Source organism: Rattus rattus, chromosome 4 (genome assembly GCF_011064425.1).
Source record: "Rattus rattus isolate New Zealand chromosome 4, Rrattus_CSIRO_v1, whole genome shotgun sequence".
NCBI lineage: Eukaryota > Metazoa > Chordata > Mammalia > Rodentia > Muridae > Rattus > Rattus rattus.
The window spans coordinates 86,415,005-86,431,923 of NC_046157.1; the positions used below are offsets into that span (position 1 = coordinate 86,415,005).

Below are 16,919 nucleotides of genomic sequence, written 5' to 3' on the forward strand. Positions count from 1 at the left end.
GTCATCAAGGACTCTGTAGAATCAATATTCCATCAAGGCACCATGGAAAAATCATTATTTTTGTGTGCCATACTGAGTATGGTGGGGAGACTTCTCCTGCCCTAAGGACTAGGAGTTAGGGGGAGTCACAACCTCAGCCCATGTGTAATAGCAGTCACCATAGCAATTAGGAGACAGTGTTTGAAATACACCAACTCGAGCAAAAGCATTTACATTTGAGTGGCTTAATCCGGTATCAAGCGCTTGCAGAGGCATTTCTGTTTATACTTTAGTAACAACAGGCTGACCCTGAAGTGAATACCTAGTGATTCCCAGGCTAGAGAAGTTTGAAACTCTCTGAGGTGGGCTGCCCAGTGATGTTAGAAGTTTTATCTGTGTAGAAAAAGACCTAGCCATTTAGGGGCCAGTACCATTCACTGGGCAGAAGGTACTCAGCCTCAAGGGACAGGAGAATGTAAGACTGACTGAGGAAATGATCTGAACCACCTACCTCTTCTGGACCAGGCCCACAAGCCTCTGAATTGCTTTTAGTGAAGGGATGCGACCAAATGTTATTTGAATCATTTCTACTCAAGGGAGAAGTCCTCCTGAAAGGCCAAGGTGACACCCTAGTCCTCTGAATATTGTTTGAGTGCTTCTTAACTCTCCTCAGATGGGTTTGCATGACTTAAAATCCTTACACCTAGTGTATGCTCACATAAGCACCCTGTCCACTGTGAAAGGGGAGGACTCCATTCCTCCTAGTTTCTTGGGTAAGAGACTCTAGTAGCCAAAACCTACCGCTCTTTCCAGATCAGTCTTGTAGGACCTATAGAGGGCAGAGGATGTGTTCTTTAGGTCTTCTTGAAATCCTATGTTCAGTCTGACTTTGATTTTTAAGGTAATGTATGCTGAAAAACACAGGGAAATGTAAAATGTCTCGCTGTTTGAATACAGATAATACAGTCGTTGGCTTGCGGTAAAGTTAAAAACACATTCAACAAATTTTTAAAGAGCAATTACATACTTTCTGGGAGCTGGCAGAAAGGTCCTTGGGGAGGAAGTCCTTTCAGACAGTTGCAGTATCGGCCTGGCAGGGCGCTGTCATGCTCTTGACAAGTGAGAGAGGGGAGACACCTTTCCTCAGGCCACTGGTAGCCTTTCTCGCAGAAGCACAAGAGGTCATTCCCAGTAGGAGTGCAGACTGCCATCAACCAAAAGAGTAATGCAAGACAAGGTAGTCACCACCCTTACATTTGCGCATTGCAAGAATCTATGCTGGTAGGAAATCCTAGCTCAGTTCCACATCGACCTTCTAGAAAGTTCAATAGAATGCATAACATTCAAGGGAGTATATATGGATCACCAAGCCATAGATGAGGTCACCAGAAAGGTGGTGATGTTAAGTGGCTGCAGACTACTAAGTCATTTTTTTGGTAGTCATGTTTTATATTATACAACCACTAGACGACCGTGATGATCAGATCCCTTGATATAGAGCAACAGTGGTTCTCAGCCTGTAGGTCCCAACCTCTTAGGCAAACCTCTGTTTCCCAAAATATTCTTGTTATGACTCATAACCGCAGCAACATTTCAGTTATGATGTAGCAGTGAAAATAATGTGATGGTTGGGGGTCACCACAACATGAGGGACTGTGTTAAAGGTCACACCATTAGGAAGGTTGAAAACCACAGACAGAGAAACCACTGAACATCTCTGCCTCTAGGAACACAGCCTTTTTGGTGCCTTCTTGTAGAACATAGTAAAAATGATAGTATAATTTAGCATATATTCCCTTTATGTATCTGTCTATCTCTCTGTCTAATTATCTGTCTGTCTATCTCTACCTACCTCTATCTACCTTTCTATCATCTATCTTTCTCTTCCTTCCCTTTATCTCTCCCCCATTTCTCCTTCCCTTCCCCTCTTTTCCTCTGAGGAAGTTGGCTGCCTGGTACAAAGAAGCGTCAGGAAGAGAACCACACAGTAAGGAATTAAGGCCTCTAAGTAATAACTATTTACAAACAGTATTCTGGGGGGAAAAAAGTGCCTGGTGAACTTTAAAATGACCTTTCCAGTCGATTAGAGCCATTAGATCAAAGTTTCTAAGCTAGAACCACCCACCTAGGTGCTATTACAAGACTCTAGGCCTCCAGAAACTTTAAGATACTACGTGTCTGTTGTGCTATAGTGCTAAGAGAGATTTGTTACATGGAAATAAATCATGAATATGAAGTGTAAATAAATAGCCTTTACATTTCAAGTCAAAATAGCCCAAATGGATGGTACTCTCACTAGGGTCATAGTAAAAATTAAAAATGCTCTGTAAACAGAGACCCTTGAATCAGTTTCTCACATTGGACCAAAGAGACTGTTCTGCAGATGGGGCCCCCTAGGATGCTGCTACTCAAAGCAAAGCCATCAAACAGTTGTCTGTGGAACAGGAAGGACAACCAAGTTACAATGGTGTTATAGGGCAAAGGGCAGCCTCATGTATACACCGAGTCTCTGGGGAAGGTACCCTGAGACAAAGCAGGAATGTTTAGTTTCAGTAGAGCGTTCTCAAACACAAAAGCAAAGTATGGCCTGGAAGAACTTTGCTTACTGTGTTGCTTCTCACGTAGGTTCATGCCTGGTTCCTATTTCCTGACCTACAACACCCCAAAAGGAAAGAAATGACTGCTCACAACATACGGAGACACACCCATACATTGCTCGGAGGGAAAGGATCCAGTAATTTGTCAGGTAGGGTTGGTCAATATCTTGGTGGTCATTTTATGACAGTCACCCAGAAAATCTTGGTCGTCATTTAAAGTAAGGTGACTAGCTGAGGAATTTATAGCTAGTGAGTTCATTCCGGGAGCTATGGGATCATAAAGTCATACAGTGGTCCGGTTGGGTCATTACCCTTGGCCCCCACATTTAATGTGATTTACAAGCACGCCGTCTGCCTTCCTCCTGATATGCCCACTTATACACCCTCAAGCAATGTGTGTCTCACTCACCTGTAGTCATTGCCATACTCAAAATGTCAGTGCCGTTCCCCTGAACTGGAAAACGGAGGCTGTTTAAGTGAGCTCTGATGGACTCCAGGAAGGAGACATTTTCAAAACTGATCTCAACATCCACGGTGTATTCTTCCACCACAGGACCACCCACTGCAACTGAAAGGAGAAGTTGTGAAGACCATGAGTGTTTGCAGAGGCAGGAGAGAGACCTTGGTGGGATCTGCAGCAACGTAGATACCAAGCACGTCAGTCCATCAGAATGAGCCCTTTTGGAGAAAAAGAAAACTTTAATGACCTCTCCCAACTCCTACCCTCAACCATGGTGTCCGAGGCCAAAGGCCATGTATGAAGAGCAAAATGTGACTGGGGGAGGTCTAATAGGTGGGATCTGAAAGGGGGGCTCTCTCGCCACTGCAGTCAATAAGAGTTTTGATCTCCACCCACAGGAGCCCCCCGCATACACACAGTTAATTTCCCTTGGCCTTAGATTGTGCACAGGCACAGTGTGTATATTCTTTATTGTTGTCTCATACCTCTGGGGTCCAGAACTCAAGCGGTGGTCATCAAAGTTTGGGGGTTTGAAATCCGAGAGAGGGAGAGAGAGAGAGAGAGAGAGAGAGAGAGAGACAGAGAGACAGAGAGACAGAGAGAGACAGAGACAGAGAGAGACAGAGAGACACAGAGAGACAGAGAGAGACAGAGGCAGAGAGAGACAGAGAGAGACAGAGACAGAGAGACAGAGAGAGACAGAGAGAGACAGAGAGAGACAGAGAGAGACAGAGACAGAGGAGAGACAGAGACAGAGAGAGACAGAGACAGAGAGAGACAGAGAGACACAGAGAGACACAGAGAGACAGAGACAGAGAGATACAGAGAGAGACAGAGAGAGAGACACAGAGACAGACAGAGACAGAGAGACAGACAGAGAGACAGAGACAGACAGACAGCCTACGGATATGATTATATCTAGCCTCAGAATGTTTCTTCCTCAGTTTCTTACATCACATCATGTCTTGACCACCATTTTTAAGCTCCTGGGACAGGAACTGTTTCCTTCCCTTCTGGTAACTTGACCCGTCTTTCTTGGAGCTCACCATGTATCAACACGTGTCCGATCACGTCTTACTAAGCCCATCCCCTAAGTCAAGCAACCCATTTCTCTGTCACTGGGCTAATCATTGCTCTTGTCCCGGCTGGAAAATGTGATTGGGGCTGAAGGGATGGGCTCAGTCCCTACCTCATAAAAGAGTTTGAAGGGTAAGATTTTCTTTTTACACAGAGGTATTGAGAATAATTTTAAAAGTAAATAATAGTGATGATGATGATGATGATGATGATGATAGATACTTTCAAAACCGTTCCTTTAAATTTTAAGTGAAATCTTCAAGCATGGTCTGTCTTTTAACATGTAGCTAGAATTCTGTCTTCTTTTTGAAGACAATTATTTTCCCAGGAAATTGTAAGATTCATTTTAACCATGCCAGTGACCATTACTAGGAAATACTAGGAGAGTTCAGAATAGAAAACTGGAGTGGTTAATATCTATTGCTGGAAACTAGAATGTGTATTCCCTTGGGGTATAAACACTAGTCTTGGAATATAAACTGGTTGAAAATTATTTCTTTTTGGAGTTGTTCTATTTGCTGCAATGAACTCCAAGTTAGTTTTTTTTTAAGTCTGCGGAGGTATTTTAGGGATGTATTTGATGGTATAGTTTTTTTTTTTTCTTATATAAGTAGAATAAGATAGATTTAAGCTGGATGTGGTGATATGTGACTGCCATCCTGCCACTTGGGAGCTAGAGACAGGAGGATAGTGGGTTTGAGGCCTGCAACAACTACACAGTGAGTCAAAGGTTAGTCTGAGATTTATGAGACCTTGCCTCAAAACTAAACTAAACTAAGATTTCAAAGTCACTGGTGAAATCCAATATGCAGTCCTGTCTATTATAGCGTAGTGACAGTGCCCCATATTTCCTGTTTTCTATTTGATTCTCAAATGTCCTGTGATGAAAGCAGGCTTCCTGGAGGGGCTGCTAATCTCTGTTCGTGTGATTCTAACTCCAGACACATGACGGTGCCCACTAGGAACATTTCCAACGGGGCAACTGCACAGTGTTTACATCTGCCTCACAGAACATTCTTTCTCCTGAAAAGGCATGTGACCATGTTTATTCCCTCTGGTAAATTCACTAGCTCAGGGTCCTCCCAGGAAGGCAAACAGGATTTCCTGGATGGTGGCTGCACTGGATGGGTGGAGTCAACAACAATCCTATATCATTTACTTTGTTATTGGTGTGGCCCTCAGCCTGCCTCCCTGGGCCCTTTTCAGACATAGCAGCAGAGTGAGTGTACCTGAAGAACAACAGCTCTGCCCTGCTGTCAGTGACTCCCGGTTCGAGGCAAGGCAGTTCTGCTGAGCTTTTCACAAAACCAAAGAAAGCATAAAGCCCTAGAAGTAAGGAAGCTTACGACTTAGCATGATTCCGCCTATAGGATTTATGCAACTGCTAATTTAGCAGTAGCCTCTGAGGTCTTCTCCTACCCACCTGTCACGCCTTTCAACACCTAAAGGAGTTTCATAGACACCCTTAGGCATGCTTCACCCTTCCCTAGAAGCTGGTGTGGACCAAGGATTAATAGCTCCTCCTCCTCCTCCTCCTCCTCCTCCTCCTCCTCCTCCTTCTTCCCATCCCCCTCCCCCACCCACTCCTTCCCATCCCTTTTCAAGTGGTCTTGCCATAACCCAGATTATCCTGGAGTTTACTGTGTGGCTTAGGTTAGCCTCTAATTCATGACCCTTTCACTTCTACCTCAGTCTCCTAAATGTTAGGATTACCGTCATGTATCACTATGCCTGTCCACAACATGTTTCTTTTGAAAACAGTCAGTTCTCTGAAGAAGTTCCGGAATTGGTCCTTCATCAGGCAAGCCAGCGGCTTATCCTTGAGGCTAACACACACTTGCTTTACCCTGACCGCAAGCATCTAGGGCCTTTCATGCCCGGGTGAAGCAAACTGTCCCCTTTATGAGCTCACCTTGGATACCTGTATTTTTGATTTTTGACGTTCAGGTGGCTGGCGAGCTAACATTCTAAGCCAAAGGATAAAACCGAGAAAGTGACCCTAGAGAACAGACATTAGCAGACTAGGTTTTCACTTGTTTTGACTTTTATAGTCAGTCGTCTCTTGTTCCTCCTCATGGCCAATGGGTACTCTCTTGCTATATTTGCTGAGCCTCTTGTGTTTTGAAGGTTTGTTTTTATTTGCTTAAATGTGAGTATGGCATGTCCACGCAGTACCCTTGGAGGCCAGACGTGGGCGTCAGATCCTGTAGGGCAGGAGTTGTGAGTGGTGTAAGCTGTCCCCATGTGGGTGCTGGGAACAGAACTCAGATTCACTGGAAGGACAGCCCCTGCTGTTTACCCAGATTACTCAAAAGAGCTGACACTGACTTCCCCCTCCTTTTAGTGTTATGGGTGAAGAGCAGATGAAGTAGCAACAGTAGCAATAGCCCTTGCCAATTGCTCTTGCCTGGTAGGTTAAAGGGCAATATGCGTACTTCCATTTTACAGATGGCAAGACTGAGGTGCAAAGAGTTGAAATCTCATGGCAATATCTGAGGTAAGAATAAAAAGGACATTTTGCTGACTCCAAAGCCCATTTCCTCTGAATCGCCCACTGTTCCAGCTCGAGTGGAAGAAGATAGAAAAACAATCATTTCAGAAAGCTCTAGAAAAGTATGATATTATTGCTAAATGCGGCCTTGAAATAAACTTAAAATTTTAGTTTTTTTAATGTTGAGTTCAAAAACAAAACTATTAATAGTAAAAGTGTGATGACCTTGAAAACTTCCCTGAAGTCTATCAGCATCATAAATGTCTTAGAAATCTAAACTCAGGACAACCTTGCTGACGTTACACACGTCTGTTTCTTGATTTATTGATTTTCTTGCAGATTTATCGTTCATTGGGTGCCTGTTTCTCCACGCGGTGCTGGATGCCCCAGATATAGACAATAAAAGAAGCAAAGCTTCTTAAGAAAAGAAGTCCTGTCCCCATGACGTCTCCCTCCTCGGTTGGAAGCAAGTGGTCGGGCTCTATCTTACTATCAGACAGTTCTGCAGGAAATCAAAAAGAGTAAGGAAGCAGAGCAAAGGAGTAATAAGATAATAATGACAATAATGATGATGATGATGATGATGATGATGACGATGATGATGATGAAGGGACTCTAGCCAGTTCAAGCATGAGTCTGGCAGGCCTTTCCCTTCTCCCCTATTCCCTCTGCTTTGCTAAAACCTGTCAGATTGCATTCCTAAGGCTAGTCCACAAGGCCGATTCCCTTATTTGGCCACTTCCTCCTGAGGCTTACTACCAAGGTCCAGCTATCAAAGTACTGAAGTCCAGCAACCAAAAGCCCATTTTGGCTCACCTCATCCACACACCCAATTAAAATTAAACACCTCATCCTCACACGGAGTTTCCTCTTGTAACTTTATGTACTGCCATTTTCCCCATTAACGCCTCTGTATCCTCTCTATCCAGAGGCCGACCTTCGTCCTCCAGAACAAATGTCCCTGCCCTCTTCTCCTTTTTCCCTTCTCCCTCATTCTCTGTCTCTTGAATTTGTTTCTTATCCCCTGTCCTTTGTCATTCTGGGGCAGATAAACCTCCTTTGTGCTAGCTCCTGGGGGTCCCGAGCTGGATAGTTTGCTCTTACAACAGCAGCAACAACAACAACATAAGATGCTAGAAAAGATCTTTTTAAAGTTCTAGATGTTGAGCAGAGACTCGAATGGGATGAAAGAGGTATGAGGCAGCCATCCCGCAACCGTTGCTCTGGGAAGGGCAAATGAATGTGGAGTCCCTGAGTGAGTTGCAGCCCTCTTGGCTCACTAGAGGAACTTAAGATGACCCCTGTTTGGCAATGGTTTTCTTCATGGATCTTAGGACAGTTTCAAGGCTACAGGAACCCTAGCGAGTAAGGCAAATCACCCAGCAACTCAGGTACAAACGCATTACTATCTAGTTCCCCTATGGCAGAAAGGAAGCTTGGAGTCAGAAATGCCGCTCTAGGTCCTAGAGATGGGCCAGGGATTAAGAACACACTGCTCTTGCAGAGGACCTGGGTTTGGACCCCAGCACCCACACGACTGCTCTTAGTTGTCTGTAAGGACAGTTCCAAGGATGCTCTCTTGTGACTCCTGCAGGCCCAGTATGTACACACATAAAGTGTATGCACGGGAAGAAAAAACACTATGTACATAAAAGAAAACAAACAAATCTAAAACCGATTGAAACAAGAAAGAAGGTAATAGCAAACTCTGCGTTTCTATCTGCTTCTTATCCTGAAGACCTTGGAGCCTGGGAAAGTGACATTCTTTGTCTTACTCCTGCTACAAGGAACTCAGGAGGGTCAGACTGCAGACCCCCTCCTTCTATGTCTGTGTCGTAGATGACCTACCCTCTTCTCTGCCATGTGAACCAGCTACCTCCTGACAGCTCAGTTGTGTTTTCTTTGTCTTTACCCCCTCCACTCTTTGTATTGTTTGTCTGGGTCTTCTGGCCCACACTCCCCTGAGGGGACGGTAGAACATTCCAGGTGTCACTGGTGTCGAGTGATGTCCATCCTCAGGCCCAGGAGACACTAGCTAACCAGGATTTCCGCTCTCCATTCCCACAAGTCGCTGCCAGTCTCAAAGCACTTATCTGAAAAAGACATATCTGGAAAGTTGGCCTCTCAGTGCCACAAACAGCGCTGGGTCTTAATCGCAGCTGTTTAAGCAAACAATACTGATTTTGCCTAGCAACGGAAGGGAACGGAGGGTTCTCAGAAGCAGGGCTTAAGTTGATGCATGAATGGATCTCCCACCTGCGAAAGGGCACCTGCCAACTTCACCCGGGAGAAGGGAGCTTGCTGGGGGCAGTGATTCTTCATTGCTAATGATTTCACTCTCATGCCCCTCCCTTGACCTCAGAGTGATGAGCATAGAAAGACACCAATCTTCTGTTGTTCCTTGACACTTCCCAGAAGGCCCACTGGGTATCACTGTCTGTACCATGGCTGTGACACTGCTCAGCTAATGCCATCTAAAGGTTCCATCCTCCTCTTCGGGTTAGGAAAGGTTGTTATACAAGAGAAAGCTGCTAGAATTCCAGGCTGTGACTCACACAACAGGTATGGGTGGAGGAGAAGGCTAATATCACAGCTGATGGAACAATGGATGGTGAAGTCCAGAGAAGATCGTTTGTTGGAGGCATCCACTGTCGTCCAAGAAGTCAGAACTAGCCCCATGCATCAGTCTTTCCTTGGGGGGATGGAACTAATATCCAATCTTCCTCTTTCCTTAAAGCTATGCTAGGGTTGTGAGAGGAGGGCTGGGAAGATGTCTGAGGAAAGAGCTTTTGGTAGCCTGAGCTTAGAATCCTAGAAACCATGTTTTTAAAGGGAATGAAGTGAAAGACAGACAGACAGACAGACAGACAGACAGACAGACAGACATAGTAACTCAAAGGCCTATAATTCTAGAGCGCCCCCCACCAGGAGATGGAAGGCAGAGACGGGAGAATCTTTCATGTGAGCTTTCCTGCCAGCTAGCCTGTCAAACACAGCAGTGCATAAGAGATCCCATCTCAAACAAGAGGAGAGAAGCGAAGGACTAATACCTGAGCCTGGCCTCCAATCTCTGCACTTGCGTCAATATGCATACACCTGTACTCACACACATCGAGGAACACACACTCACACCCATGCACAACCATACCTGCACTCACACACAGACGCACACACAAGAACACACACACACACACACACACACACACACACACACAGACCCAAGTCATAAATTAAGACCTCATGGGCAAGAAACAGAAACACCTTGAAAACCAGCATGTGGGGACTTAAGGCCAGAATGTTGAATGGGACGCTTTCTTACTTGAGGGAGTCACTGAAACTCTGAATGGCACACATAGTAGATCTGTAAACTAGAGGTAAGGTATTTCTCTATAGTGTTGCTGTGAAGCAGTTCAGATCTTCTGTGAAAGCCCTTAGTCACATGTCTGGTATGTCCAGTAACAAGAGTGTTGAAATACACGCATAAGGCAGACGAGCGAGACAGCTGGTTGGTAAAGCACTTGTGTTCCAAACATGAGACTTTGAGTCCAGTCCTACAGCCTTCATGAAATACGTAAGTATGGTGGACACGTTTATATCCCAGCACTAGGCAGGTGGAGGCAGGTGGGTCCTTAGACCTCACTGGCTAACCAGCCTGGCTGACTTGGAGTCCAGGCCAGAGAGGCCCCATGTCAAGAAAAATGGTGGGAAGTAACTGAGGAACACCAAGGTTGTGCTCTGGCCTCCATGTGTATGTATGCACAACCACCCATAAACCACACACACACACACACACACACACACACACACACACACACACACACACACACACAGTGATGTGTATCAGGAGTCAAGAAAAATTAACCTTAATTTGATCGTATCTCACCTTTGAATGGTCAAATGAAAAGTCAGATTTTAAAAAAAAAACACTCTCCCAATGTTAAGACTAAAACTGAACCTACATCAACCTCACACATGAGCCACAGAGAACCCAGCCCTTCCTCTCAGTCCACCACCAATCTATTTCCTCACACTATACACCATAGTATCCCAAAGGTACACCCAGGAATCCCCAGGCTCTCTGCTACAGGCTCAGAAAGGAATAGCACGTTTGGACGAAGATCACAAAGGGCCCATGCACCCAACCTCACAGGCAACCAGAGACCTGCTCTAGTAAGGGCTTTGCTTTCGATGAGAGGTGTGGGGACTCCAGCATGTCCAGGGGCTCCATGCATCCAGGATGCTCTCTCTCCCTGCTTCTGGTTCCCACCCAATCATTCAGAAGCCAAAGACAAATTGGAAAGCATTTTCCAGTGTCAGGCCTCAAAGCACTCTTCCCAATTGAGGTCAGAAACTCAAGGTCAAGAACTTTGTAGTTGGCATTTTCACTACTGCTAAACGATAAGAACGTTCACTTGAAGACCCTCTCCCCGCCACGACAATTCCCAGTGGAGCGTTCATTATAAACCTGACTGTGATTTAAAGCCCTTTCAGGAGTCTCAGCACTGGGTGTGCCCATGAGGACATCTCCAGAGAAGATCAATTGAAAGGGGGAGACCCACTGTAAGTATGAGGCACACACAGCAGTGTTAGCGGGGCTCCGCGGTGAACAGATGACAAAGCAAGCTGAGCGCCGACATCCATCGCTCTCTGCTTCCTGGCTAAAGACAAGATCTGAGGCGGGGCGAGCAGCTGCTTCAGTTTTGCCTCCATTCCTTGCCCACCGTGATGGTACCTAGAACTACAAACCAAGAACCTCCCTTTCTCTTCCTAAAGATATCTTTTATTTATTTTTTCATAGTTTCATACATGTATACAATATATCTTGATCATATTTGTCTCCACCTTCCCCTCCCCTCCTCCTCTTCCCAGAGAACTTTCAATACATTCTCCATGCCGCTCCATCTCTCTCTCTCTTTCTACCTCTCTCTATCTGAAAGCTACCTAGTACAGTTAGTGCTGCTTGCTAGAACGCTGACTGATGTTGACTTGCTCTTGCATAGGTCTTGTTCCTTTCTTTCTTAACCTGCCTTTATCGGGTATTTGGATGTGGGACCCGGAAAAGACCATATTTGGGGATTATCTGCATATCTCTAAAATCCCCTTTGAACACTGTCTCTCTCTACAGCTTTCTGAACAGCCTCACAGGTCTATCTTCTGTCTGTTGCACACTTCTCCAAGTTGCATGAGTACCTGGATCTCTTTCCTTCTGTTTCTCAAATGACCTTGGGCAAGCGTACCCAAGTTTTGTCCCTGTCTTACTCATGTCCAGGGTCCATGTGGGGACTGCTCAGGCTCCTAGCTGGTTTCCCAGCCTGCTGGTTTCCTTATCTAATTAATTTAGCAAGATCCAAGTGGATCATTGTCGCTTACGACAGTTTGCATCTGTCACTTCTTGGTACCCAACTTCCTGATGTAATAGTGACACAATCCTGGATTTGTTTTCACCCCGTCCTAGCTACTCTTGCTCTCCCACATCCACACTTTGCTCTGTCAAGAAGCTCCACATATTTCCTTGATTCTGGTCTTGAGTTCTATGCAGGCCCCTCCCCAACTGCATGTAAAGAGTTTTCTTTTTTTAAAGATTAATATATTATATATAAGTACACTGTAGCTGACTTCAGACACACCAAAGAGGGCACCAGATCTCATCACAGATGGTTGTGAGCCACCATGTGGTTGCTGGGAATTGAACTCAGGACCTCTGGAAGAGCCGTCAGTGCTCTTAAGCACTGAGCCAGCTCTCCAGCCAGCCAAGAGTTTTATTAAAATGCCAGCTAGTGTGTCATGGTGTATTCCTCTTGTCTTCATGCCATGATCTGGGACTGGTATGATGGCCCCTTCTGTGCCAAGGATTCATCAGGTTCCTTTAAATGGATGATCCGTGTGTGTGTGTGTGTGTGTGTGTGTGTGTGTGTGTGTGTGTGTGTGTGTGTGTGTGTTCATGTGTGTGTGCTCATGTGTACATGTGGAGGCTATAGGTCAAGCTTGGGTAGTGTTCTTCAGGATTCTGTCTACTTTGTGTTTTGAGACATTCTCTCCCACTGAACTTGGAATTTGTCTGATTAAGCTAGGCTGGCAGCCCAGCGAACCTCATGGATTCTCCTGTCTCTGCCTCCCCAGTGCTGGGCTTACAAGTGGGCCCCACCCTGCCTGGTTGTCTGTAAGGATGCTAGGGGTCAAACTCAGGATCACATGCCTTCTCGGAAACACTTTTCCAACTGAGCTATCTCATTAGCTCCAGGCTATAAAGTTCTTCAACCATCTTAAAGCCCCTGAAATACAATAACGGTAATATATGTATAAAGTATATAATTGATGCATGTGTGAGATATGTATGTGTATGTACACATACACACATACATGTCTCAGGAAGATAGTCTGGACATCTGACTTGTCACATATGTCCTGAGAATAAACATAAACATTGATTTTCCCATTAACAGATGGATTAAGTGAGGCATAGATGTCATCTATATCTATATCATCTATCTATAGGTAGACAAAATTCTCAAAGAATATTTCGTCTAGAACACTCATGCCTCCTACTATCATGGCCTCAGAAAGGGAGACAGGCATATATGAGAAAAGGTGTGTTATTCTAAAGCTCTGGCAACCATCTGAACTCCTCACCCAATGAATACGCCAGGCCAAACTCGGGTCTCTTTGGGGTACAGCTGCTAGCAAATTTCCATATCTGGCTTCCTTCGAGAGACTCACGGTCATATTGCAATTTACAATCCTGCTGCCCAGGGCCCAGCGCTGGAACTCTGTGGCTATTTTGTCCTTTGGTGCTTTTGTAAAAGTACCAAGGCAAATCCATCATCTGTGGAGGACAGGCAGATTCTTTAACACTTCCCATTGACTCTAGGGCCCTTGAGAGCACAGGGCAGCACATATAATACATGGAAAACATGTCTTCGTGGAGATTTATTGTTGTCACGGTTGTTTTTAGTGAAAGCATGCTTGGAAAAATTTTGGAATGTTCAAATCCTTAGATGTGTGGCTATTTCCTGCCCCAGAACTACCCCTTGTGCTACCAAGGGGAGTGATAAACAATGAGGTTCAGAAGAGCAAGAGACATGGTTTTGTAGCTGCATGGACAACCAGCTGCTGCCTAGGACTCGGGTGACTTGAGCCCTAGAAGAATCTGGTGGAAACCCAGAGCTGGGACTCATCCATGCATGGCTCCGTTTTGAACCATGAAAACCTCCCACAGTCCAACAGACAGGATTCTGGGTCAGGACCTGTCACGGGGTAAAGGAGAGTTCACAGGGTTGATGGGATGAGGGAAGCATCACACTTGTTTTTGAGCACAGAAGCTACAGGCCGGCTTCAGGGAAAGAGTGAGAAGGGACATTGGAGTCCATTGGCACAACAAGGTGGAGGAAAAAGTGGAGGAGAACAAGAGAGAAGATAGCAAGAAAGAAGAGACAGGCACGGGGAGGAAAGGGAAGGAGGGAAGGAAACGATGCTGGCTTGGGAAGTGTTTTGGTGATAAGAGAGGGCATCTGAGGAGAGCGGCAGGAGATTACTGGCACGAGCAAAGCAACAATGGTGGCTGAGATTGCAAGGTGTTGCTTGGGTCATTTAGCATCATTTCATAACATTGAAAATGGGCTTCCCTATACTACTTTTAGCAAACAAATGGCACTGTTTTCCCTGGGTTACTGGGAGATGGAATCGTGGAGAATAAAGCATTTTAAAAAGTTGCCCCATGGAGGCAGGAGAGATGGCTCAGCGATTAAGAGCACTGACTGTTCTTTCAGGGCCCTGAGTTCAATTCCCAGCAACCGTGGTGATAGTGGCTCACAATCATCTGTAATGGGATCTGACGCCCTCTTCTGGTGTGTCTGAAGAAAGCTATAGTGTGCTCAAATCAATCAATCGATCGATCGATCAATTGATAAATTGTAAAACAAAACAGGATCAGAGCCTGGTTTGGAGGCCTGTAATCCTAGCCACTTGGAAGGCTGAAGCAGGCAGATCCCAAACTCAAGCACAACATGGTCAACTTAGCAAGACCCAATCAATCAATCAATCAATCAATCAATGAATGTTGGTATAGTTGTTTGGCCATGAAAATGGCTCCCATAAGCTTGTAGGGAGTGAATCTATTAGGGGGTGTGGCCTTGTTGAAGTAGGTGTGGCTTTGTTGGAGGAAGTGTGTTACTAGGGGGTGGGCTTTAAGGTTTCAGAAGCGTAAGCCAGGCCCAATCTCACTCTCTGCCTGCTGCCTGCTGCCTATAGATCTGGATCTAGAGCTTGTAGCTATTCTCCAGAACCGTGTCCACCTGAGTGCCACAATGCTTCCCACTGTGCTGACTGTGGGCTAAACTTCTGAACTATAAGTCAGCCCCAATTAAGTGCTTTCTTTTATAAGAGTTGCTGTGGTCATAGTATTTCTTCACAGCAACAGAACTTTGACAAAGACAGAGGAACTACTCAGTTGGCAAAGTATCTGCTTTAGTGTAAGTATTAGTGAACCAAATTCAATGCCCAAAACACACATATTCAAACCTGGATGTGGTAGTATCACACACTAGGAATCTAAGTGTTGAGGAGTAGAAAACAGGTAGATCTCTAGGAATCTCTTGCTAGACAGCCAGTCTAGGCTGCTTGGGGGTGGGTGAGAGCCATTAAGAAACCTTATCTGATCAATCAAAGTAGACAGCTTCTGCTGAATGTCACCTCTAACTTACACATATACATGCATGCACAAGCACATGCACACATGCACTAGATAGATAGATGATAGATAGATAGATAGATAGATAGATACATAAACAGATAGATAGATAGATAGATAGATAGATAGATAGATAGATAGATTAATGGATAGATACATAAACAAATAGATATAGATACATAGATAGATAGATAGATGATAGATAGATAGATAGATAGATTAATGGATAGATACATAAACAAATAGATATAGATAGATACATAGATAGATAGATAGATAGATAGATAGATAGATAGATAGATAGATAGATAGACTGATAGATAGATAAATTACAAAAGGAAAAGAGTATTTTCCTGCAACATATGTAAGGCTCAAGTTTAATATCCTCCATGAAAGATAGGGGGAGGATCAATTCTAGTTATAACACACACCATTTATAAAGTGGATTTATGATCGTGAGTTTTAGTGAAAGTTTGCATACCTGCTCTTTTTGGCCTCAGTAGCTCTTCCCCTGCTAGTTCATGTTCTCGGAGAATCTGAAAGAACAATTAGAAGTGTGTCAGTGGATACCGGGGAACCCTTCTTTCTTGGCTTTCTACTCATGGGAAGGTCAGCATCACACCAGAACACAGATACAGATCTGAGGAAAACACCACAGGAATGTGCTCGTATGAACCAGCCTCTAGATCCAGCAGTGGAAGAAGTCACTGCTTCTGGGTCCCTTGACATCCCTGGTCTGTGAGCACTGTCTAGAAACAGACACCAATCTCCTATGCTCTCTACTTGAGACTTGAACCCTAAATGGGGCCAGTGGTCTGTAACATGAATCAATCTCCCTACCTTTTCCCAGCATGCAGCTTGGACAGCCTCAGGAGTTTTTTATACTGTGGTTCAGACTGCTTAGCCATTATCTACTTAGACATAATAGTTTGTTCCTCGGGGTCTTTTCCTCTAGATTCTAGAAGACTCCTGCAGTCAGACCATCTACATGTATACCTGGGCCTTTCCTAGCTCTGCGACTGTACAGAAGTTACTGATATTTGTTAAGCCTTACTTCCTTTTCTGAAAAGTGGGAATAAGGGCAATGTCGACATCATAGGATTATTACAAGACTTGTGTAGACTACAAAATGGCATATGGTAAGCTCTAAGTAAATTTTAATATAATTTACAGTGATTAAAAACAAAGGCTTGGACACAGGTTTGATGGCTACTCTTGGTTATCAACTTGACAGACTTGGGAAGAAGGAATCTCAGTTCAGATTGGCCTGTGGTCCTGTCTCAATGGCTGATTGATGTAGGAGGGTCAAGTCCACTGTGGGCAGGACCACCGCAGGCAGTCAGCCTGTGCTACATAAGAAAGGTAGCTGAGTGGCCATGTCAAAGGGAGCGCACTAGAAAGCAGTGCTTCAGTCTCTACTTTAAATCCCTGCCTTGGCTTCCCACAGTGGACCATAAACCGTAAGATGAAGTAAATCCTTCCCTCCACAAGTGGCTTTGGGAAACAAACTAGAACAGTGGATAAAAAGCAAGCATGAGTACCTGAGTTCAAAAAAAGTTGGGCATGACCTCCCAGACATATAATCCCAGCACTGCGGGGAGCAGAGAGAGAAGGATGGCTGGGGTTTGC

General features: G+C 44.8%; 1 protein-coding gene across 1 annotated transcript in view; it reads right to left on the reverse strand.

The window, feature by feature from the left end:
- Nucleotides 1-16,919, reverse strand: part of Adgrf5 (adhesion G protein-coupled receptor F5) — a 96,306-nt gene that overhangs the window by 31,748 nt on the left and 47,639 nt on the right. Inside the window, exons 3-6 of the mRNA XM_032900703.1 lie at nt 15,772-15,826; nt 2,986-3,144; nt 1,007-1,183; nt 781-890 (exon numbers count right to left, since the gene is read on the reverse strand). Of these exons, the coding sequence (XP_032756594.1) occupies nt 781-890; nt 1,007-1,183; nt 2,986-3,144; nt 15,772-15,826 (501 nt within the window). The remainder of the gene's footprint in view (nt 1-780; nt 891-1,006; nt 1,184-2,985; nt 3,145-15,771; nt 15,827-16,919) is intronic.